At 37.5% G+C, this 19,491-nt stretch overlaps 1 protein-coding gene across 1 annotated transcript in view; it reads left to right on the forward strand.

The window, feature by feature from the left end:
• Nucleotides 1–11,109, forward strand: part of OPRM1 (opioid receptor mu 1) — a 63,485-nt gene extending 52,376 nt beyond the window's left edge. The window contains exon 4 of the mRNA XM_086708188.1: nt 663–11,109. Coding sequence (XP_086564314.1) covers nt 663–701 — 39 coding nt within the window. The 3' untranslated portion in view covers nt 702–11,109. The remainder of the gene's footprint in view (nt 1–662) is intronic.
• Nucleotides 11,110–19,491: the final 8,382 nt, after the last annotated feature.

Below are 19,491 nucleotides of genomic sequence, written 5' to 3' on the forward strand. Positions count from 1 at the left end.
ATTTCTTTTCCACAATTCTCCCCCCTTATTTGAAAATCTCAAGCCACATTTTTATGTGTGTGAACAAATTTCCTGGTATTGCTCAATATGTATGCCAGCTTTACCATGGAGGTGGGGGTGGAAAAATTCCTGTATTTCAAGTCAGTTGCTTCAGAAAAAAATCCATTAATTTTGAGAATTGGGTGAAAAATAAAGATTTCTTTCTTTAGAAATAAAGAATACAAAAAGTATCGCAAAGAGAGACACTGCTTTTCTTTTGAAAATTTTGTCAGGTCGTGAATAATTTGAGGCTAAAGAAGGAGGAAGAGGGTCAAGAACAGAAGGAGATAAGGGGGTTTGGATTAAAATGTATTTTTTCAAAGAAGCCATCAATAATATCTCTTTGAAGTCTAGTGTATAATTCTTATTCATTAGCCTTATTCATTAGCGATATTCATAATGATCCAAGAGATTATTTGTGATGACCCAAGAGATTAATTAATGTCTTGACAATTAAGAAAAGCTCTGAGGGTCCCGGGTGAAAGTATACTGAGGACCCTCAGTGCAGCTCTGACATACAGAGCTGCTGCCCATAAATGCCCACATACAGGAGACGTCCCATAAATGTGCACTGCTACCCAATTTGAAATGCTCATTGTCTTTGCTCTTTTTTCTTCTTTCAGCTGGAAAATTTGGAAGCAGAAACTGCTCCATTGCCCTAAGTGGGTCTCATGCCATTCAGACCCTCACTGAGCTTAAAAGGCACCATCTCTGTGGAAGTATGTCGTTGCAGGAACATGTGGGAGGCTCTAGTTTCCTAGGAAAGTGCCGGCTTCTGAGTCATCAAAACTTGATCCTCTGTGGCCACTCCACTCTGCACATGAGAGGGACATCTAAACTAAGTGAAGTGCTGGGAAAGAGAGAACTATACCGCACCGAAGAGTCCAGTTTGTGTACATAATCCCAAGGAAGATGCCCAATAGGACAGAAACACACTGTGGTATGTGAACTGAGGTCATCCTAGAAGGTGACTCCTTTGTGTGTAATATTTTGTTTGCAAGCAAACATTGATGGCCTCATCAAAGAAAATGCCCATCAATTGTTAAATTCACCATAGCGACATGAAAAGTAATGCTACCTCTGATCAAAGGACCTTGTGTGGAAAGTCCAAGACTTTCTAGTCTTCTGTAAGGAATACTTTGTTCTACTTTTTACCTTTAATATTAACCTTAAAATTATCTTCTGGTTAAGACATCATGTCCACCTTCAAGTCTTGGTTTTGTATTCTTTAAAAGAATAACATCCCTTACCTAGCTCCACATAATTGCAAGAGAAGAAATTAACATGAAAGGTAATCTGAAAGCCAGAAATGTGTCAGCTGTAGAAAGGTTTATTCTTGCGCACTGAAAGTACTTCCTGAGAGTCTTAGTGGGAGATTGTCCATTCTAAGGCTTTCAGTGGTTTACTCCCTAGTTTCAACTGTGCAGTTTCCTTCTTCTAAGTATTCATAAAAGGTAACAGTGGATCAGTGAGCTCATCATTGCATCTGTGCAGGAAGTCAAGCATTAAAATGTACTTACTTTTCATTTCTCTGTGGTTTCTCCATACTGCATGCTCCCTTTGCATATTATTTTCTCTCTCTTTTTTTTAACTCTGCTCAGAATACTTATGCCTTTTGAATCAATGTGATAAAATGACAGGTTTTTTTGGTTGATTTTCAGAACACTTTAGCCTTTTGAAAAATATGGATCCAATAAGCTTAGTCTCAAAACAGAAAGACTCAAATGACCATAGATAAAAATGGCTAATCTTTTCACTCCTGTGTAGTTCCTTGGACATGAAATATTAACAATGACCCAAGAATATTTTCCTGAAGATTGTGTTTATATAATGTCACCACCAGTATGTTGGTCTTTCTGATCTTTGCTAAATTATGTCAAGATTTTCTTTGTAAAATTTCAGTCTTATAATCAATTTCTCTAAGACAATTCTACTCTATGGTTTTCTTTGTTGTAACACACAGTAGAGATTAGGCAATCGCCCATTTTATTTTATCTATGTAGACAGTCAAGTTAGATGCCTCATGCCAAAAAGCCGTCCACTTTGAACTTTTGTCTCTATTAATCAGATGAATCAAGCATACTGAAGTTATCTATGAAAACATCATAGAAAACAGGGTGCCAGCTTCCCTTATAAGAATATTTCTGACTCTACAGGCTTCCGGTAGATTCAATGTTAAAATCTGTGTCTGTCCCTCAATATAATAAGGCACAAATATGCACCGGACATCCAGAGGCAATGTTTCAGGAAGACAGCTGTCTTGGATCAAGATAACTAAATTTACTGTCTCAGATCTAGTTGGCTGTAGTTAATGTGGACCCAATACATATATCCATTGGATGAGAAAAAAACAAAAGCCAAGATAATATTTTATCTTGAATATTGAAGTCTTATATTGGCCTCTAAAAACCTATTTCTCAAGTATCATGTCCCAGAATGGATATGCATTATTTTTTACTTTTTTTCTGATCAGAGTAACTAAAACTGGAGCCTTAAAAATTTTTAGAATGTTAAATAAATGCATTTGTGTATAAATACATATATGCATATATACACTATTAGATATCTCACAAGTAAAAGGATAATTCAAATAAAACACAATAAGGGAGAATAAAGTATCTGTATGTAAGTCACTAGGGAGGAAAATTCTTCCCTTTAATGGGCTGTAATAACAGAGGTTCTCTCAAGAGATGAAGTATTACTGCTTTCTGCCCATAGGATGTTTCTCAACAATCATTATTTCTGCCTAAGGACCAGCTTTAGGTAAGACATTCTAAGGTAAGTAACAAATAGGTGTGTTTTTTCAGTAGTTTTCATTCAAAACCATTTTTTATCAGAAATTTGCTAGAACTACCTTGCTTTTCCATGGCAAACAGGGAAGTGCCAGCCCTGACTCAGTCTGATGAGCTTAAGTTCCTTATGAAATCCGAATGTAAAGAAAATGCAATGTTCTGCTTTGTTCTTCCTTCTCATTTTACCTTCTTGTCCTTATGGATAGGATTTCTTCTGGCTTGGCAGTCCAGTAAAGGAGACTGTAGATGTGAACTAAGGATAAGACATAGTAGCCTCAGCTTCTCACCCTCTCTATGAGCCACACATGCCCCTGCTGTGGCTGTGCATATACAGCCACAAACACTACCCTTTTCATAGAAATATCCACCCATAGGAAATGGGTGTCTTCAGAAATCCTCACTGCCATTGTAAAAGCATCAAGATTTTTGCTGAGATTCTCAACAAAATTCTTTTTCTCACAAGCCATACTGCTTGGCTGAAGGGAAGGGATGGAAAGAAACATGAGCTTTCATCAGTGCCTTGTCCCAACCACTGTATTTTCCCTTGTGTGAGATGCTTCAGGATCACAGTGACAGAATATGGTATCCAGGTTATATTTAAGACTACTGCCATTAGGACATTAGAGCCTAAGAGTGACAAGTCAATTAAAGGGTCTGCTTTGTGACATCCAGTCAAGAGCCAGTTAAATGTAATTAGAAAGAATTTCAACCTAGTCATTGGTTACCCCTGAGATCAAACTAAAACCACAAGGAAGTATGTACATTACTAGCTGTTCAAAAGTAAGCAAAACCAAATTGCAAAAGTTTAGTGCACTGTGGTGTGTGGCAAATAAATATTCAAGCTCTTGCCATGTAATGCCATGGCATTTTTTAAAGGAGTCAGAACGTAAGTCAAGTTCAATTTAATTTACACAAAATTTTTGTGTCCGAGACACTTAAGTTACAAACATAACGACCATTGACACTGAGATTTTAGGATTACAGAAAATGGGTTGAGGGTGGGCTGAAAATGCATCCTGTAACAAGGTACTTTTCAAAGAACATTGACTAGCTGCATGTACATTTAAAGGAATTTTTAAAACTCAGAAAAAATTAAATATATAAATCTTTGAAAGCGTGTCTTGATTCAAATATGTGAAAAGATGATTCTAGACCCTGGGCACATATTCAGAGAAAGATCTGTTTGGGGGGTGGGGTTCTTCCCATTACATATTTAATGCAAATTTAATACTAGACTTTTTCAATTCCCTTTGCGTTGTCTGTAACCTTGTATGAAGTGAGAATTCCATTGAAATCTGAATTTGGAATTGCATTTAAACTTTACAAATTTACAGAGGAAATTGGGACAACTACTGCTTCATCTGCTCTTTGAATGAGGTGCAGGTTTGCATTTCGTGACCAACTCACTCGAAAACTAACGCTTAGAGTTCTGAGTCCCGAGGTCCCAGAACCCACACCTAGAAAAAACAGCCCTGTGATTTCACGTGGTACAAGGTATGAGCTCTTTCTTTCTCTCTCAAGCTCCAGAAACTTAAAGTCTCTGATCCATTCACATCTAGAAAAGTACCCCATCTGCTTGAAGACAAAATAAAACTCCACGCAATAGAAAAAGATGTCCCTGGAGTGTACTACCAGCCCTAAGACAGTGCAAAATGTTTATTATTTATTTGGGGGAAATTAGTTAAGAATCAAGTAGAACCAATAAGGGGTAAGCAGAGAAGGAGAGAGTGTCTTCATTTTTATCACTGTCCCATCAGACTTATTTGGCATCATTCTTCACTACCACCCAGAGGACCTGGTTGGCACTACTACCCTTTATACTAAGAGACTGTCTTTAAAAATCGTGCAAACGTTTTGCAGAGCAGGCAGTAATCTACTCAAAGCTGCAGTGGTTCTTTAGGATATATTAGACCAGAAACAGAACCTACATAAAACAAGCAAGTTTTACAGCTCTGTGTTTCAATAAAACCCCTATATACTTGTGGAAAGAACACAAAACAGCCCTCTGTAGTATGAAAATTGCCCAATATTAATTTTAACAGCCCCAAATGTCTCAATGTAAGCATAGATACATTTCTATTTTTCAGACGGAGTATCTTAGGTTTTGATTTTGAAAGAATGGTAGTCTTAAATATATGTCATAAGGGGAGATGCTCATACTTTTTGCAGTAACTGAATTTGCCTCTGTACACCTCAATAACTGCACACACATCTCAATGATTTGTTGTCATTCGGAGCTATCTCCTGAGTCAAACATTGTTTTCTTCTCCCCCTACAATTATGTGTATGAAATCTAAACCAGTGTAACTAGAAAAAGAAAAGGCTTATTGCCTAAGTTCCAACTAATAGTGTCACATTCTTAGTGATGTATGCACTGCCTGAAAAGAATAAATGTATATTTGTTCATTTATGGTTTCAGAGAAAGAACATAGAGGTCTTTCTGGAGACAGTGAGGAAAATACATCTTTGTATTGTCACATGCCTTGTAATAGGAACGTTTAGCAACAAAGATCCTCCAGGAATAGGTGGATTACCTATTTATTATTTAATAGGTGAATTATTTAATAAGAATATTATTTATCATTTAATAGGTAGTTTAAACATTACCTACAACTGCCTTCTTATTTTGCTATTTGATTTCTTAAAGAACCTAAATCTTGAGAATAGGCTATAATATATTCATTTAAGTCTCTTAAGAGATATTTCTATTGTTTTGCTTCCAATACATAAATGTTTTATTTAATTAGTATTACCCACTAAAGTAAGAAAGTCTCTACTGAATACAGAGGGTTATAGAATGCCAAATGGAAATGAGAGAAAAAGGGATACAAACAGAGGAAGATTTGAGAAGAGAAAGGGAAGGAATAGAGAAGACACTATGTTCCTGAGAGCCTGGGTAAAACTGAATATGGTCATATACCCTGAACAACCATAGGTGAGCTTCATTAATATAGACACAGCAAAAATAGTTGCAATTACTGAGCCCCGGAGAAAAGGGAGAGATCACATTTGTGTGACCCGATGACTGATTTTACTATCCATCGTGGAGGACACAGCAGATCAATCACTGAGAAAAACAGCAAATTATTTTCCCCCATTTTGAGGAGGGAAGTAATGTCCCAACACTACATGGTATTTGCAACATTTATATGTCTCATTGGCTCCCCTTTCTATGGTTCCCTCAGAGAAGGGCTTCTGGGACACAGAGATATTTTCACATCCCATATCTGGTTCTGGCATAATGTCACTGTCCCCACTGCTAGGGCATCAAAACAACCAAGCCTAGAGATCCATCGGTGCTTCTTTGGGTCTGCAAATGCCTACGTAGATTTGGCTTCCACAGATATTCCCAGTTCTGAGTTAGAAACGACCAGTTACAGGCATATAGTCTATATTATCCCCTCAAAAGATCTCTAATCAGACGCTAACCTATGGATTCCACTGGTTTTTGAGTGACATGGTTTTTACTTTCCCAGAATAATACAATGCAATTTGCATGAAGTTTCCATTATATGGCATAACATTAAGATGTGGTATTAATTTCTACAGTTTTCCTGACAGAGTAGTACACATGACTTTTTTTCTGGCCATGGTCAAGACATCATGTTTTAAAATTAGTGGATATTATTGCCTAAGGAGTCTGACTACCAGAGACTTCCAAAAGAGATTTCCCATTTATAAAGTAAATTAGGATAAAATATCAGTCAGATGTTTCAGACTGCCTATTCCTTATTTGCCAGCTTTTTGAGGGTTTTTTTGTTTATTAGTTGCTTGCTTAGCTGGTTGATTTGGGGAGGGTTGTTGTTGTTGGCTTATTTTTTGTGGCTGTTCAAAATTTTTTACTTCTCCCTGGGATATTTGTCATCACACATACGCATGCTCTTCAATTTTCTCTGCTCAATGGATTTCCCTTTGTAATGACCAGGGTGGGAGGTCATCATTGCCAGAAGAAAGTAGAAAATCGAGACATACATTTGCTCATGGTTTGACATCATGGTGGGCCACCTACATTTCCCATTTCATCCAATAATGTCCCCCTTCTCTATATCATTTTGACTTTAGAGTCAGTCAGAACTCAACCCTTAATATCCTGACTAGCACAAGAAACCTATCAGCTGATTGTTTTCCTGCATCTCTGCAAGTGGTAAACCTGATTCCTATTCCTTGCTCTTGCCTCTGCAGGAGTCCATTCAAAAAACAGAAAAATAACAAGGCCTTCCTGTTACTCTTTGGCTGTGAGACAATTTGTTCCCATCTGCCCCCAGGCTCACCCAGTGTTCTTACTCAGTAGGAAGCTGCTACTGATCATTGCTGTATTAGCTCAAAACTCATTTGCCTTATGAAATCCATGGCCCTTATTTCTCAAGAGAATAGAGAAAAACAATAGGCCTCCTACCCAGCTAGGCACTTTCCATGCAAGCCACTACATCTATATAAATTAGGTTCAAATAGCATCAGGTTATTTTCGAGATTTACAAACTCAATATTGCAAATAGTAGAACCTGGCAAGTAGCTCTTAGGATCCCCTTGCTGCCTGTCAATCAGTCACATAACTTCTACATGGATTAAGTGAGGGGGGAGTGGGGGGAAGAAACAACAAGAAAAACTTATGTTTACATCAACAACTGCTGCGTGATTTTTGTTTGTTTTGATAAATTTCATCCATTTACTAGGGATGTTCATTACACGATTTCTTTTTCATTTTTATTATGAAATTCTTCCTTTTCTAAGAATGAACTAAATCATTTTTTAATATTTATTTATTTTGAAAGAGAGCAGGGAAGGGTCAGAGAAAAAGTGAGAGAGAATCCCAAGCAGGCTTCGCACTGTGAGCGCAGAGCTCAACGCAAGACTCGAACCCACAAACCATTGTATCATGACCTGAGCCAAAATCGAGAGTCTAACATTTAACCAACTGAGCCACCCAGGCACCCTTGAACTAAATTTTATCATAATGAAATTCACAAATCAAATTGTATAATACAATTCCTAATAATGACTGGTGATCCCTTTATTTTAAGTAATGTTCACTACGATACAATTCCAGTGAAATCCAAAAGCAAGACTAGGTCACTGAAGTTACTTGCACCAGCATGTAGCTTGGCCCATAAGCATGGATATGCACATAAAAAATATGAGTATCTCTTTTAAAGTATCATTTTCTTATAACAATGCTGAAGCTTCTGGTAGGAAATTGGGAGATCAGTTTGGTTGTTTTCTTATTGATCCTGAAGACCATTGAAGTGATCATGCTGGTTATTCTCTAATAGGCTAGTTTCCCACTTAGACAGCTGGACGGTGAGCAGTTAAAGACACCATGGGGAAAAAGCCACCCTATACTTCATGCAGAATTGAACGAGAGGAAAGGGGAAATCCACTAAATGCTAACTGCCAGGTAACAGCCACACTGTTTCTGGCATAAATTTAAAAGCAAGAAGTGTTTCCTCTGGCTCTGGTTTTGCATAGTGCACAGATATCTTTGTAAAAAGTAGGAAATTAATCTTAGATTGGATCTATAAACTAGTCATTTTTTTTTTACTCTGTTGTGTTAAAAGAGCATAGTTTTGACCTCTAGCTGTATTTTGTAATATTCTGAAGTCTAAGAAGCTCTTGTCAGCACTTTATAATGTTGGAGACTCCCACACACAAAAGCAATTCGAGTGTTAAGTGCCCACTGTGTGAAAAAATTCATAATGGGAAAAGTAAAACGTCAATAATATTTTTGATGTGTATTTTGTTTCCTAAGAACATCTATATTCATTTGAAAAAAAGTTTCTATACATTTTCTCAAGCATATTTATTTAGTTCTTGGCTGGATGAACAGGTGACTTCCCAAGCTGTTGGGAATATCTCTGCAGCCTCTTGAAGATCAGAGGACTCTGTGATTCTTGAAATGTCTGGTTTGGTTGAACTTTCTGTTACCGATAAGGTCTTTACATTATGTGGCATTTTTGAACATAATTATCATGGACACACACACACTTAACAAAATGGAGCCTTGGAAATTGTATGGAAATTGTAATCAAAATAAAAAGCGATCAATGAAATAAAATTTACTAAGAACTTAGCTCCTTATTTGGAAGTCCAGCATCAATAAATTAATTGCAAGCTCTTTTACATTTATACTCGGGAAATAAAATGAAATTTAGAAAATGCTTTCAACTATACATTCTCTACTTAAAATCTTCATTTGAACTTCAAATTATGCTTTTATCTCCACCCAAACCATTAATTTCACTATAAAGTCTGAATGGTCATAAATTCTGATTCCATAAAATTCAATGCTACAACTTATAATTTAATACTCCCACCATAAAAATTGCTGCTCTGTGAATATAAGAATATAAATTCCTATTAATTTAATGAGAATTTTAAAAAAGAAGTGCCAGTTTCCACTAACACATCCTTCTCTTGGCCATACATTTTCCGAATTTTTCATTTAATTAATAATAATTCTGAAAACTTAAAACAAGTGATCTTGCTGCTTTTATTTTGTTCTGTTAAATGAAAAAAAAATTGCAAGTGGAGCTTTAAAAAAAAAGAAATTGGAAAATCTGTTTAATCAGATGTAACAGCCAAGCTTTTAAAAGGTGTGAATCTAAGCATTGGGTGCTCTGTCACATGTCATTCAATTTTTTGTCACACTAATGACACATTTTTGTTTTCCAAAGATAATTAGGATAATTTCCATTAGCAAAGGAGAGGAGGTGTGCTGCAGGCTTTTAATTATATTTGAAATTCAAGTAACTAAAAACAGTTTAAAAAGATACCCATGTTTCCATGGGAAAAATCAAAATATTGTTTAAAAATATGTTTTGTTAAATGAGATTCTCTGTGGTTGATTTGGTACAAATATTTTTGTACAGATTCTCTCACACGCTGCCCACAAACTACTTTTTTCCCCAGCAATAAAAATGGCAGCAGAAATGTTGCTTCCTTTTTCTATAGTTCGAAGTCAAACCTACCAGAAGCAATCAACTGTCTATGCATTGATTTTGTTCTCACAGCTCCCATTCAGAGGTCTGACAAAAAAGCTGAATTGATCATTTTCCTTGAACATGTTGGGGACAAAAGGAAAGAAACAGATCTGCTGCTCTACATATGGATTCAGCTTCTATGCAGCACATATCCAAAGAGCTGATTATAGAAATGCCAAGTGGTAGCGTAAAAAGAGGGTCTAGAATAGTTCATGTTTTACAGATTTTCTACCCAAGTAAATGAAATGATAACCACACCATTAGAAAAATAGTACAAAGACCATAGATTTAACGGTGGGCACAACATGCTTCCTGTGTTTAAGACCTTCCCTAAATCTGCCCGCAGCACAATAAATCAAAAATATTTACCTAGGTGTCTGTATTTCACCTGTGTGCCCTTGCCAGGAAACTAGAGACAAATGAATACAGTTGACCTTGAACAACATGGATTTAAACTGCACAGGTCTATTTATAACTGGGTTGGTTCTTTTTCAATAAATACAGTATAGTCTTGTAAATGTATTTTCTCTTCCTTATGATTTTCTAATAACATTTTCTTTCTCTAACTTACTTTATTGTAAGAATACTGTACATAATATGTATAACATATAAAATATGTGTTAATTGACTATGCTATCTCTAAGGCTTCCAGTCACCAATAGGCTATAGTTAAGCTTTTGGGGAGTCAAAAGTTTTATGCAGATTGTCAACTGCATGCTGCGGGGGGGGGGGGTGGTCAGTTCCTCCAACCCCCTCATCCCTGCCCCCCCACATCGTTCAAGGATCAACTGTATAGTTTTGGTTGTGGTAACACCAAAGAGAAATGTTTAAAAATATATAACATTCTTTCCATGTTGATGGTCTGGTAGTTTTTCTTTAGTTTTTTGTTTGTTTTCTGGTTTTAATTAATGTCTTGGTCCCATCAGAATGTCTTTTTAATTATAGAAAAATAAATATTTCCATTTTCAGTAAAGACTAAGCTATCATTTTACACTTTATGCACATTTCCAGATAGGAGAGGATAGTCAGCTTTAGCTTTCAAAAGAATGAACTGCCAGATCCCAGTGGTCTCATGGGCAGATCAAAATGTTGACTTGTACATCAAACAGTGAGCACAACAGTGTATTATTTTTACATTATTCCCATTTGACTGTTGAGGATAATTGTATGTAAAAATATAAACTTTTGACTGTATTACTCTTATTGTGCCAGAATACATAACCATTTGGGCTATATTGTGATTGTCTTGCATGTAATGTACAATGATATATATGACTAATAAAGAAAATCTGATAGCGATATATAGATTTTCCTCGTCTTTCTCATTTGCACATCATAACTTACCTGTTTAAAAAGGATATTCTCCAGGTGAATGTTGCCTGTAAGGAGTCTAAGAATTAACTAACAGATGACTTTGGCACTGAATAAGTACTTTATTTTTTAAGTTTTTGCTTAAATTCCACTTAGTTAACATACAACATAGTATTAGTTTCAGGTATACAATATAGTGATTCTACACTTCCATACAACACCCTGTGCTCATCACAGCAAGTGCACTCCTTAATACCCATTACCTATTTAACCCATACCCCCGCCCACTTCCCTTCTGATAACCATCAGTTTGTTTTCTATAGTTAAGAGTCTGTTTCTTGGCTTGCCTCACTCTCTGTTTTTTCCCCCTTAGCTTGTTTGGTTTATTAAATTCCACATATAAGTGAAATCGTATGGTATTTGTCTTTCTCTGATTGATTTATTCTGCTTAGCATAATACTCTCTAGCTCCATCCATGTCTTTCCAAATGACAAGATTTCATTCTTTTTTGTGGCTGAATAATATTCCATTGTACATCTGTACCACTTCTTCTTTATCCATTCATCAGTCGATGAGCACTTGGCCTGTTTCTATCATTTGGCTATTGCAGACAATGATGCTATTTTTGAATTAGTATTTTTGTATTCTATGGGTAAATACCTGGTAGTGCAATTGCTGGATCTTAGAGTAGTTCTATTTTTAACTTTTTGAGGACACTCCATACTGTTTTCCACAGTAGCTGCACCAATTTGCATTCCCACCAACAGTGCAAGAAGGTTCCCACTTCTCCACATCCTTACCAACATTTGTTTCTTGTGTTGTTGACTATAGCCATTCTGACAGGTGTGAGGTATTATCTCATTGTAGTTTTGATTTTTATTTCCCTGACAATTAGTGATTTTCATGTGTCTGTTGCCCATCTATATGTCTTCTTTGGAAAATTTTCTATTTATTTTTTCTCATTTTTTAATTGGATTGTTTGTTTTTTGAATGTTGAGTTTTATAAGTTCTTTATATATTTTGGATACTAGCCCTTTATCAGTATGTCATTTGCAAATATCTGCTCCTATTCTGTAGGTTAATCTTTTTAGTTTTGTTGGTTGTTTCCTTTGCTGTGCAGAAGCTTTTTATTCTGATGAAGTCCCAATGGTTCATTTTTGCTTTTGTTTCCCTTGCCTCTGTAAACATATCTAGAAAGAAATTGCTATGGCCAATGTCAAAGAAGTTACTGCCTGTACTCTCCTCTAGCACTTTTTTAAAGTTCTTATTTATTTATTTTGAGAGAGAGAGAGAGAGAGAGAGAGAGAGAGAGAGGAAGTAGGTGAGGGGCAGAGAGAGAGAGAGAGAGAGAGAGAGAGAGAGAGAATCCCAAGTAGGCTCCACATCAACAGCACAGAGCCTGACATGGGACTTGAACTCACAAACTGTGAGATCATGACCTGAGCCAAAAGCAGGAGTGTGATTCCTAACCAGCTGAGCCACCCAGGCACCCCTCTTCTCCAGGATTTTTATGTTTTGAAGTCTTACATTTAGATCTTTAATCCAGTTTGTATTTATTTTTGTGTTTGGTGTGAGAAAGTGGTCCAGTTTCATTCTTTTGCATGTTGCCGTTCAGTTTTCCCAATACTGTTTATTGAAGAAACTGTCTTTTTCCCACTGGATATTCTTTCCTGCATTCTAAAAAATTAATTGATTGACTATATAGTTGTGGGTTTATTTATAGGTTTTCTATTCTGTCCCATTGATATGTGTCTATTTTTGTGCCAGCTCCATAGTGTTTTGATCACTAGAGTTTTGCAATATAACCTGAAGTCCAGAATTGTGACACCTCCATCTTTACTTTCTTTTTCAAGTTTGCTTTGGCTATTCAGGGTCTTTTGTGGTTCCATACAAATTTCAAAATTGTTTTTTCTAGCTCTGTGAAAAATGCTATTGGTATTTTGATAGGGATTGCATTAAATCTGTAGATTGCAGGGCACCTGCGTGGCTCTGTCCATTAAGCATCCAACTTTGGCTCAGGTCATGATCTCACGGTCCATGAGTTCAAGCCCCACATCGGGCTCTGTGTTAACAGCTCAGAACCTGGAGCCTGCTTCAGATTCTGTGTCTCCCTCCCCTGCTCATACTCCTTCTCTGTCTCTGTCTCTCTCTCTCTCAAAAATACATGAAGATTAAAAAAAATTTTTTTTTTAATCTGTACATTGTTTTGGGTAGTATAGACATTTTAACAATATTTGTTCTTCCAATCCATGAACATGGAATGCCTTTCCATTTCTGTGTGTTGTCTTCAATTTCTTTCATCAGTGTTTTATAGTTTTCAGAATACAGGTCTCTCACCTCTTTGGTTAGGTTATTCCTAAGTGTCTTATTGTTTTTGGTGCAATTGTAAATGGTATCAATTCCTTAATCTCTCTTTATGCTTCTTCATCATTGGTGTATAGAAATGCCACAGATGTCTGTACATTGATTTTTGTATCCTATGATTTTACTGAATTCATTTATTGGTCCTATCAGTTTTTTGGTGGAGTCTCTCCTGTTTTCTATATTGAATAAGTACTTAAGATAAATGAAGTAAGTGGGCTTTTTCTCTTCGATTGTTTCTACTTTAAAATCAAAATGTCCCTAAACCTTGACAACCGTGACTCCTTCAATTAGAACTGCCAATCCAACTATATAGAGAAATAATCCTCTGCTATAAAGTCCATTGTTGAAAATAAATGTAGGCACTCCTAGTCTTCTTTTCAAAAATAAATTTGGTATCTTAAGTGGTGAAATTCTTTGCAAGAAACAAGAAGTTCAATGGGGGTAAATTTTAGAGCATACTTTAAGTTGCTCAGCATAATTTTTTAAATGGGGAAGCTGTCTCCACGCAAAAACACTTTATGGTAAGAAAAAACTAGTGTAAAATAATACTGGATAACTCCAGATTACATATTTTAAAAAGATATAAACATGAAACTTCTGAAAAGAAAAACCTAGGCCCAGATCCCAATATATGCAAATGTTTTCTCTGCCTAGTAGTACCAGAGGAACTTCCTGAAGCACAGCTTTGTTCTTCTGCTCAACTTCTGCTCAAAACCTCTGAATGATGTTCCATTACCTATCTGTTAAAGTCTAATGCCTTCATGGAGTGCAAGAATCTTCATATTTTGTGTGAACATACCACAATTTATTCATCCCACTATTAATGAACAGTTGGGTTATTACCAATGTTAGGCTGTCATAAACAATGCTACTACATCTATAGTCTGGTGTGTGCGTGTGTGTGTGTGTGTGTGTGTGTGTGTGTGTGTGTGTGTCTATACACACACACATATATATTTCTCTTGGATACATACCTGAGGGTGAAATTGCTTAGGAAATAATATCAAATGATTTCCTCAATTGGTTTCATTAAATTATGCTTCTTCCAGCAGTGTGTGAGAGACTTCCAGTGCTATGCCTCCTACCCAATATTTCATCTTGTCAGTTTTTAACAATTTTAGCCACCTCAGTGGTATATAATGATATTTTATTAGGGGGTTAAGTTGTATTTCTCGATAATAATTATGTTGAGCATCTTGTCAGGTCTTCACTGACATTTGCAAATTCTGTTTTGTGAAATGCCTATGTAAGTTTTTGGCCATTCTTTATTGGGTTCTATGTCATTTTCTGTTGACTTCTAACTCTTTACATTCTGTGGGGTTTTTCATTTGGATTTTTTTTTTGTTTGGAAGTTTCTTGTTGGTATTCATTGAAAATATCTTTTCCCACTTTATGGCTTGACATTTTACTCTTTCACAGGCATATTTGAATGAATGAATAATTGAATGAATGAAATTCTGGATTGTAAAACACTCTAACTTATCAATGATAGTGGTTTTTACATCCTGTTTAAGACACCTTTTCTGACAACAAAATGAAGAAGATATTCTATGTTTTTGTTCTAGAATCTTTTACCTTTCACAGTCCATAATTCTTTCACAATACACAATTATGTATGGGTATGAAATTAAGAAGGATTTTCCATATGGACATTCAATTAACCCACCACCGCTATCGAAAAAAGAGCATCCCTTCTGCCTAGTGGAAGCCCCATGTTATAACTCACTTAACCTTATATATCTGCATCTGGTTCTCTTTTTTTTTTAACTTTTTTTAATTTTTATTTATTTTGAGAGGGAGAGAGACAGAACTTGAGTGGGGGAGGGGCAGAGAGAGAGAGAGATGGAGACACAGAATCCGAAGCAAGCTCCAGGCTCCAAGCTGTCAGCACGGAGCCTGATGTGGGCCTCGAACCCATGAACCATGAGATCGTGACCTGAGCCAAAGTCAAATGCTCAACTGACTGAGCCACCCAGAGCCCTAATGCATCTGTTTCTCTTTAATCTGTTCTATTGCACTGTTTTAGATACAGAAATTTTACAAGGACTCTTGATTATCTAAGAGCATAAGGCCTCTAACTTTTTTCTTTGCCCTCAAGATTGACTTTGCTATCCTTGGCCCTTTATTTTTCCATACAAATTTTAGAATCAGCTTGTTGATCTCTACAGAAAAGGCCAAAGAGATTTTGATTAATGCAAAGTATTGCCTGCTGGGAAGGACTGTGACTGGGGCATACGGTTTGAGAGCTGAACAATGGAAGCAGCTTTAAGTCTGGTTGAAACCAAATTTTAAAGGGCTTTGAATGTTATTTAAGGAATGTATACTTTCTTCAGTGGACAGTGGGAAACCATCAGAGATCTTTAAGCAGGAAACTAAGATGATTAAATTTGCATTTTTGAAACATCACCAGGAAGCAGCATCCATGCCAAATCTATCCATCTAAATTCCCATATACCTGCCTTAAAAGTAGAGTCGTGTTTATACCCACATGCTGGGCAATGGACTATTCCCCCTGGAACCTCAAAGCAGAGAAGTTGTTTCATGCCTAGGATTGGGTGGGAAGAGATCTCCCCAGGTGTTAGAATAAACACAGCCCACAATGTGCTTCTTTCTAATGCACCAAAGTTCAGTCCAAGTCTTGTTTTGAGAAGCAGGAGAGTGCCACCCTCTCTCAACCAGTTCATGTCTCCAGGAAAGATGTGTACTTCTCCGGGATGTCAAGGTGACGAGAGCAGATATAATGGCTCTGTTCTGGAGTTGTGCCCAAATGACCCACCCTGCCTCCCACTCTCTTGCTCCGCCTTCCTCTAACCCCCAGGTTCCCTGAGGCAGAGAACACACTCATCACTAAGACGTGCTAGACATATAACACAGGCGGAACAACACATACACTGTGTACCATAAAATACACACAAAGCAGCAACTTGTTAAAAGATCTTCATCCATGACTCAGACTCCTTGCATTCCCACTTCTGATCCAGACTGCAGGAGCAATCAGACAGTCCTGCAAAAGTACAGACCGTTCCCTTCCAGAAACTGGCTGACTGAGCAGCTTATTTAAAAATTCGTATGCATTTTTAGGACAAGAGTCAAAGAAAAATGCTATTCAAGAAGAGGAAATGGGAATCGTAGTTAACCCACTTATCAAAAATAGATGACAGGAACTGTCTATTTAAATTAGATTTAATGCCGAGAAGATCTCATAGCCCTTCTTTGCTTCTCGCCCATTTCCTACAAGGTCATGGGGCTTTCAGGGCAGTCAGGTGGCCAGCTCAGCCTTGGACCATTTCTGTAGGTCAGATCTATAGTCTGCATCCTGACAAAGCTTTGTTCATGGAATTACTTGGATCTGTCTTTTGCAAAAACAAACTAGACCAGAATAACTAGAAGTCTATGAGAGTATATGTCTTCCCTTACTGAGTCTGTGTACCCATCCTACGGAATATTAATGGACTTCATCTCTGTCCAGATCCAGAGGGATCTTCTTTTTTTAATTTTATCCTCTCCCTAGTGACAGGCTCCACATAGGAAGGCTGAGTCAGCCGCAGTGCCCAACCTCTCTGAGCTACCCGGGCCTCTTATCCAGGCCTCTCCAGCCTCTCCACCTCATCAAGGAGACACAGGGGCTCCCGCTAGAGAGCAGTAGTGCGGCTCCTTTTACGACTTTCCTTGCACAGCCCAATGCTGGTGGCAGTGCTCAGGCTCTCCCCCTGAAACTAGACACGCCTTTGCTTAGAGAAAAATCACAGCAGACATACACTAAGAACACCAAGCTAGGAAACAAGTTGAAAGAATTTGATTTTGAATATTACCTAAAGAAACACCAACGTGGGGCTCCTGGGTGGCTCAGTTGGTTAAGCGTCCCCAACTTCGGCTCAGTTCATGATCTCCCAGTTCATGAGTTTGAGCCCCACATCCAGCTCTGGGCTGACAACTTGGAGCCTGGAGCCTATTTCCAATTCCGTGTCTCCCTCTCTCTCTGCCCCTCCCCTGCTTATACTCTATCTCTCTCTCTTTCTCTCTCTCTCTCTCAAAAATAAATGAACACTGGGGGGAAAAAAAGAAAAGAAACATCAATATAATCATAATAGAAAAGTCCAAAACCTTTTGGACTTTTCTTTTTTTAGTATTGAGTATTTTCACCTTTTTGTTTGCATAGGGAGGGTAGGTGAACCATCGTCTTTTGAGTGTTTAGGACCTATAAAGACATAATTCAGCTCTGCCCATCCAGAAAGCCTGAGACATGTCTCAGGGAGTCCTGGTTGGTCACATGGATGGCTGAATGAATCTGTCGGGTTGGATCTATCATAAAAAATTAAGAAGCCACATCAAAAGGATCACATGCACAATCCCACATGTGTCACAACCTGTCACTTCCTACCCTGCTACTTCATCACCTCTGCTGCTACTCCCCCGTTCCTCCCATTCTTCACTGCACCAGAGCCCCATTCTGAAGCTAAATGGTTAATATAAAGACTACTCTGCCTAAGGTACAGGAGAGAAGAAGAAGTGAGAGGAAACCCCTATGGAATTTATGATATTCAGCTCTCCTTGATTCTTCTAGTAAAGTGATGGCACCAAATTTCCAAGGAATCTCGTAGAAACGAATGCTAGATATGGCCAAGTGACTCCGCGCAGACCAAGTTCTCCTATAGCCCTCATGCCCACGTTATACTCCCTCTCTAGGTTGACTAAGGGACTTCGTGACCCACTCTAACTTTAGCCCTCAGTCCCTTTCCTGAACTGTCTTCCCTCACTGGCACCACATCCCAGGAGACAGTCACAAAGCCACATTCTGAAATGCAGTCACAACAAAAACTTACAGCTCCTTAAATTCAAATATGTGGAGAGTGCAATGGAAACTGGCAGCTGTTTTCCATGATCTACCCATACGATGTGGACGGATCTAGACTCTGAGGGATTCCAAGCTGTTCACTTGCAGTGGAAAGGCGAATGAGTGAAGCAGGCAGAGTGGTAGTCAGCTGCCCACACCTACCTGCCAGAAAAAATCTCTTCCACTAGTTGGGAATGTAAGAGTCTTTGAAAGAAGGTGCTCACTTTATGATCCTGTGACTGACAAGATATAAAGGGATATTGTGAACATTCATCAAACCCGAACTATCTACAGTTTTCCACTAAGTGCTTTACAATTATCATCTCACTTACTCTCCATAACAACTTTATCAGGCAGTACTACTAGCATCCCATTTTATAGATGAGGAAATAAAGGCTGAGAGATTATATTCTCCCTGTAACCCAGGCAGTAAGTTATTTCAAAACTGTGCTCTTAACTTCTACATTATACTAATTCTTCCAAAACTTATTCCCCAAGCATATAGGTGACATGCAAATAAAATATAAATAAAAGCCCATAATCAGAAAAGTAAAGCTAGAGGTGAGTTTATGGTAAAGAGAAGATTACAGATATGTATACTGATAAAAAGAAAGGATAGATAGGAATATATTTACTCTTAATTTTTTTTTTTAATTTTTTTTTCAACGTTTATTTATTTTTGGGACAGAGAGAGACAGAGCATGAATGGGGGAGGGGCAGAGAGAGAGGGAGACACAGAATCGGAAACAGGCTCCAGGCTCTGAGCCATCAGCCCAGAACCTGACGCAGGGCTCGAACTCACGGACCGCGAGATCGTGACCTGGCTGAAGTCGGACGCTTAACCAACTGCGCCACCAAGGCGCCCCTACTCTTTAAAATGTATTTGTTGTCTCTGAATTTGCTTATTATCCATGGCATGATTTATGCAATATCAACAAATTATTTTATGATAAAGAAATAAGCCTTTATATACTCAGTTCTTGGTGCTAGTAATTATACTTTCTAATGGTAGAAAAATTGTTTCTATCATTTGGACAGTTATCTAAACAGAAATTAATCAGCAAGTGCTTTATACCTGGAGTATTACGGGTTATTGGAAATTCAAAATAGAAGAAGTGCTTACACCTTACATAAAACAGAAAAGGGTATAGGAAGGAGCCAAGATGGCAAAACA

This window comes from Puma concolor, chromosome B2 (assembly GCF_028749965.1).
Source record: "Puma concolor isolate L17-30 chromosome B2, mPumCon1.1.hap2, whole genome shotgun sequence".
In the NCBI taxonomy this organism is placed as follows: Eukaryota; Metazoa; Chordata; class Mammalia; order Carnivora; family Felidae; genus Puma; species Puma concolor.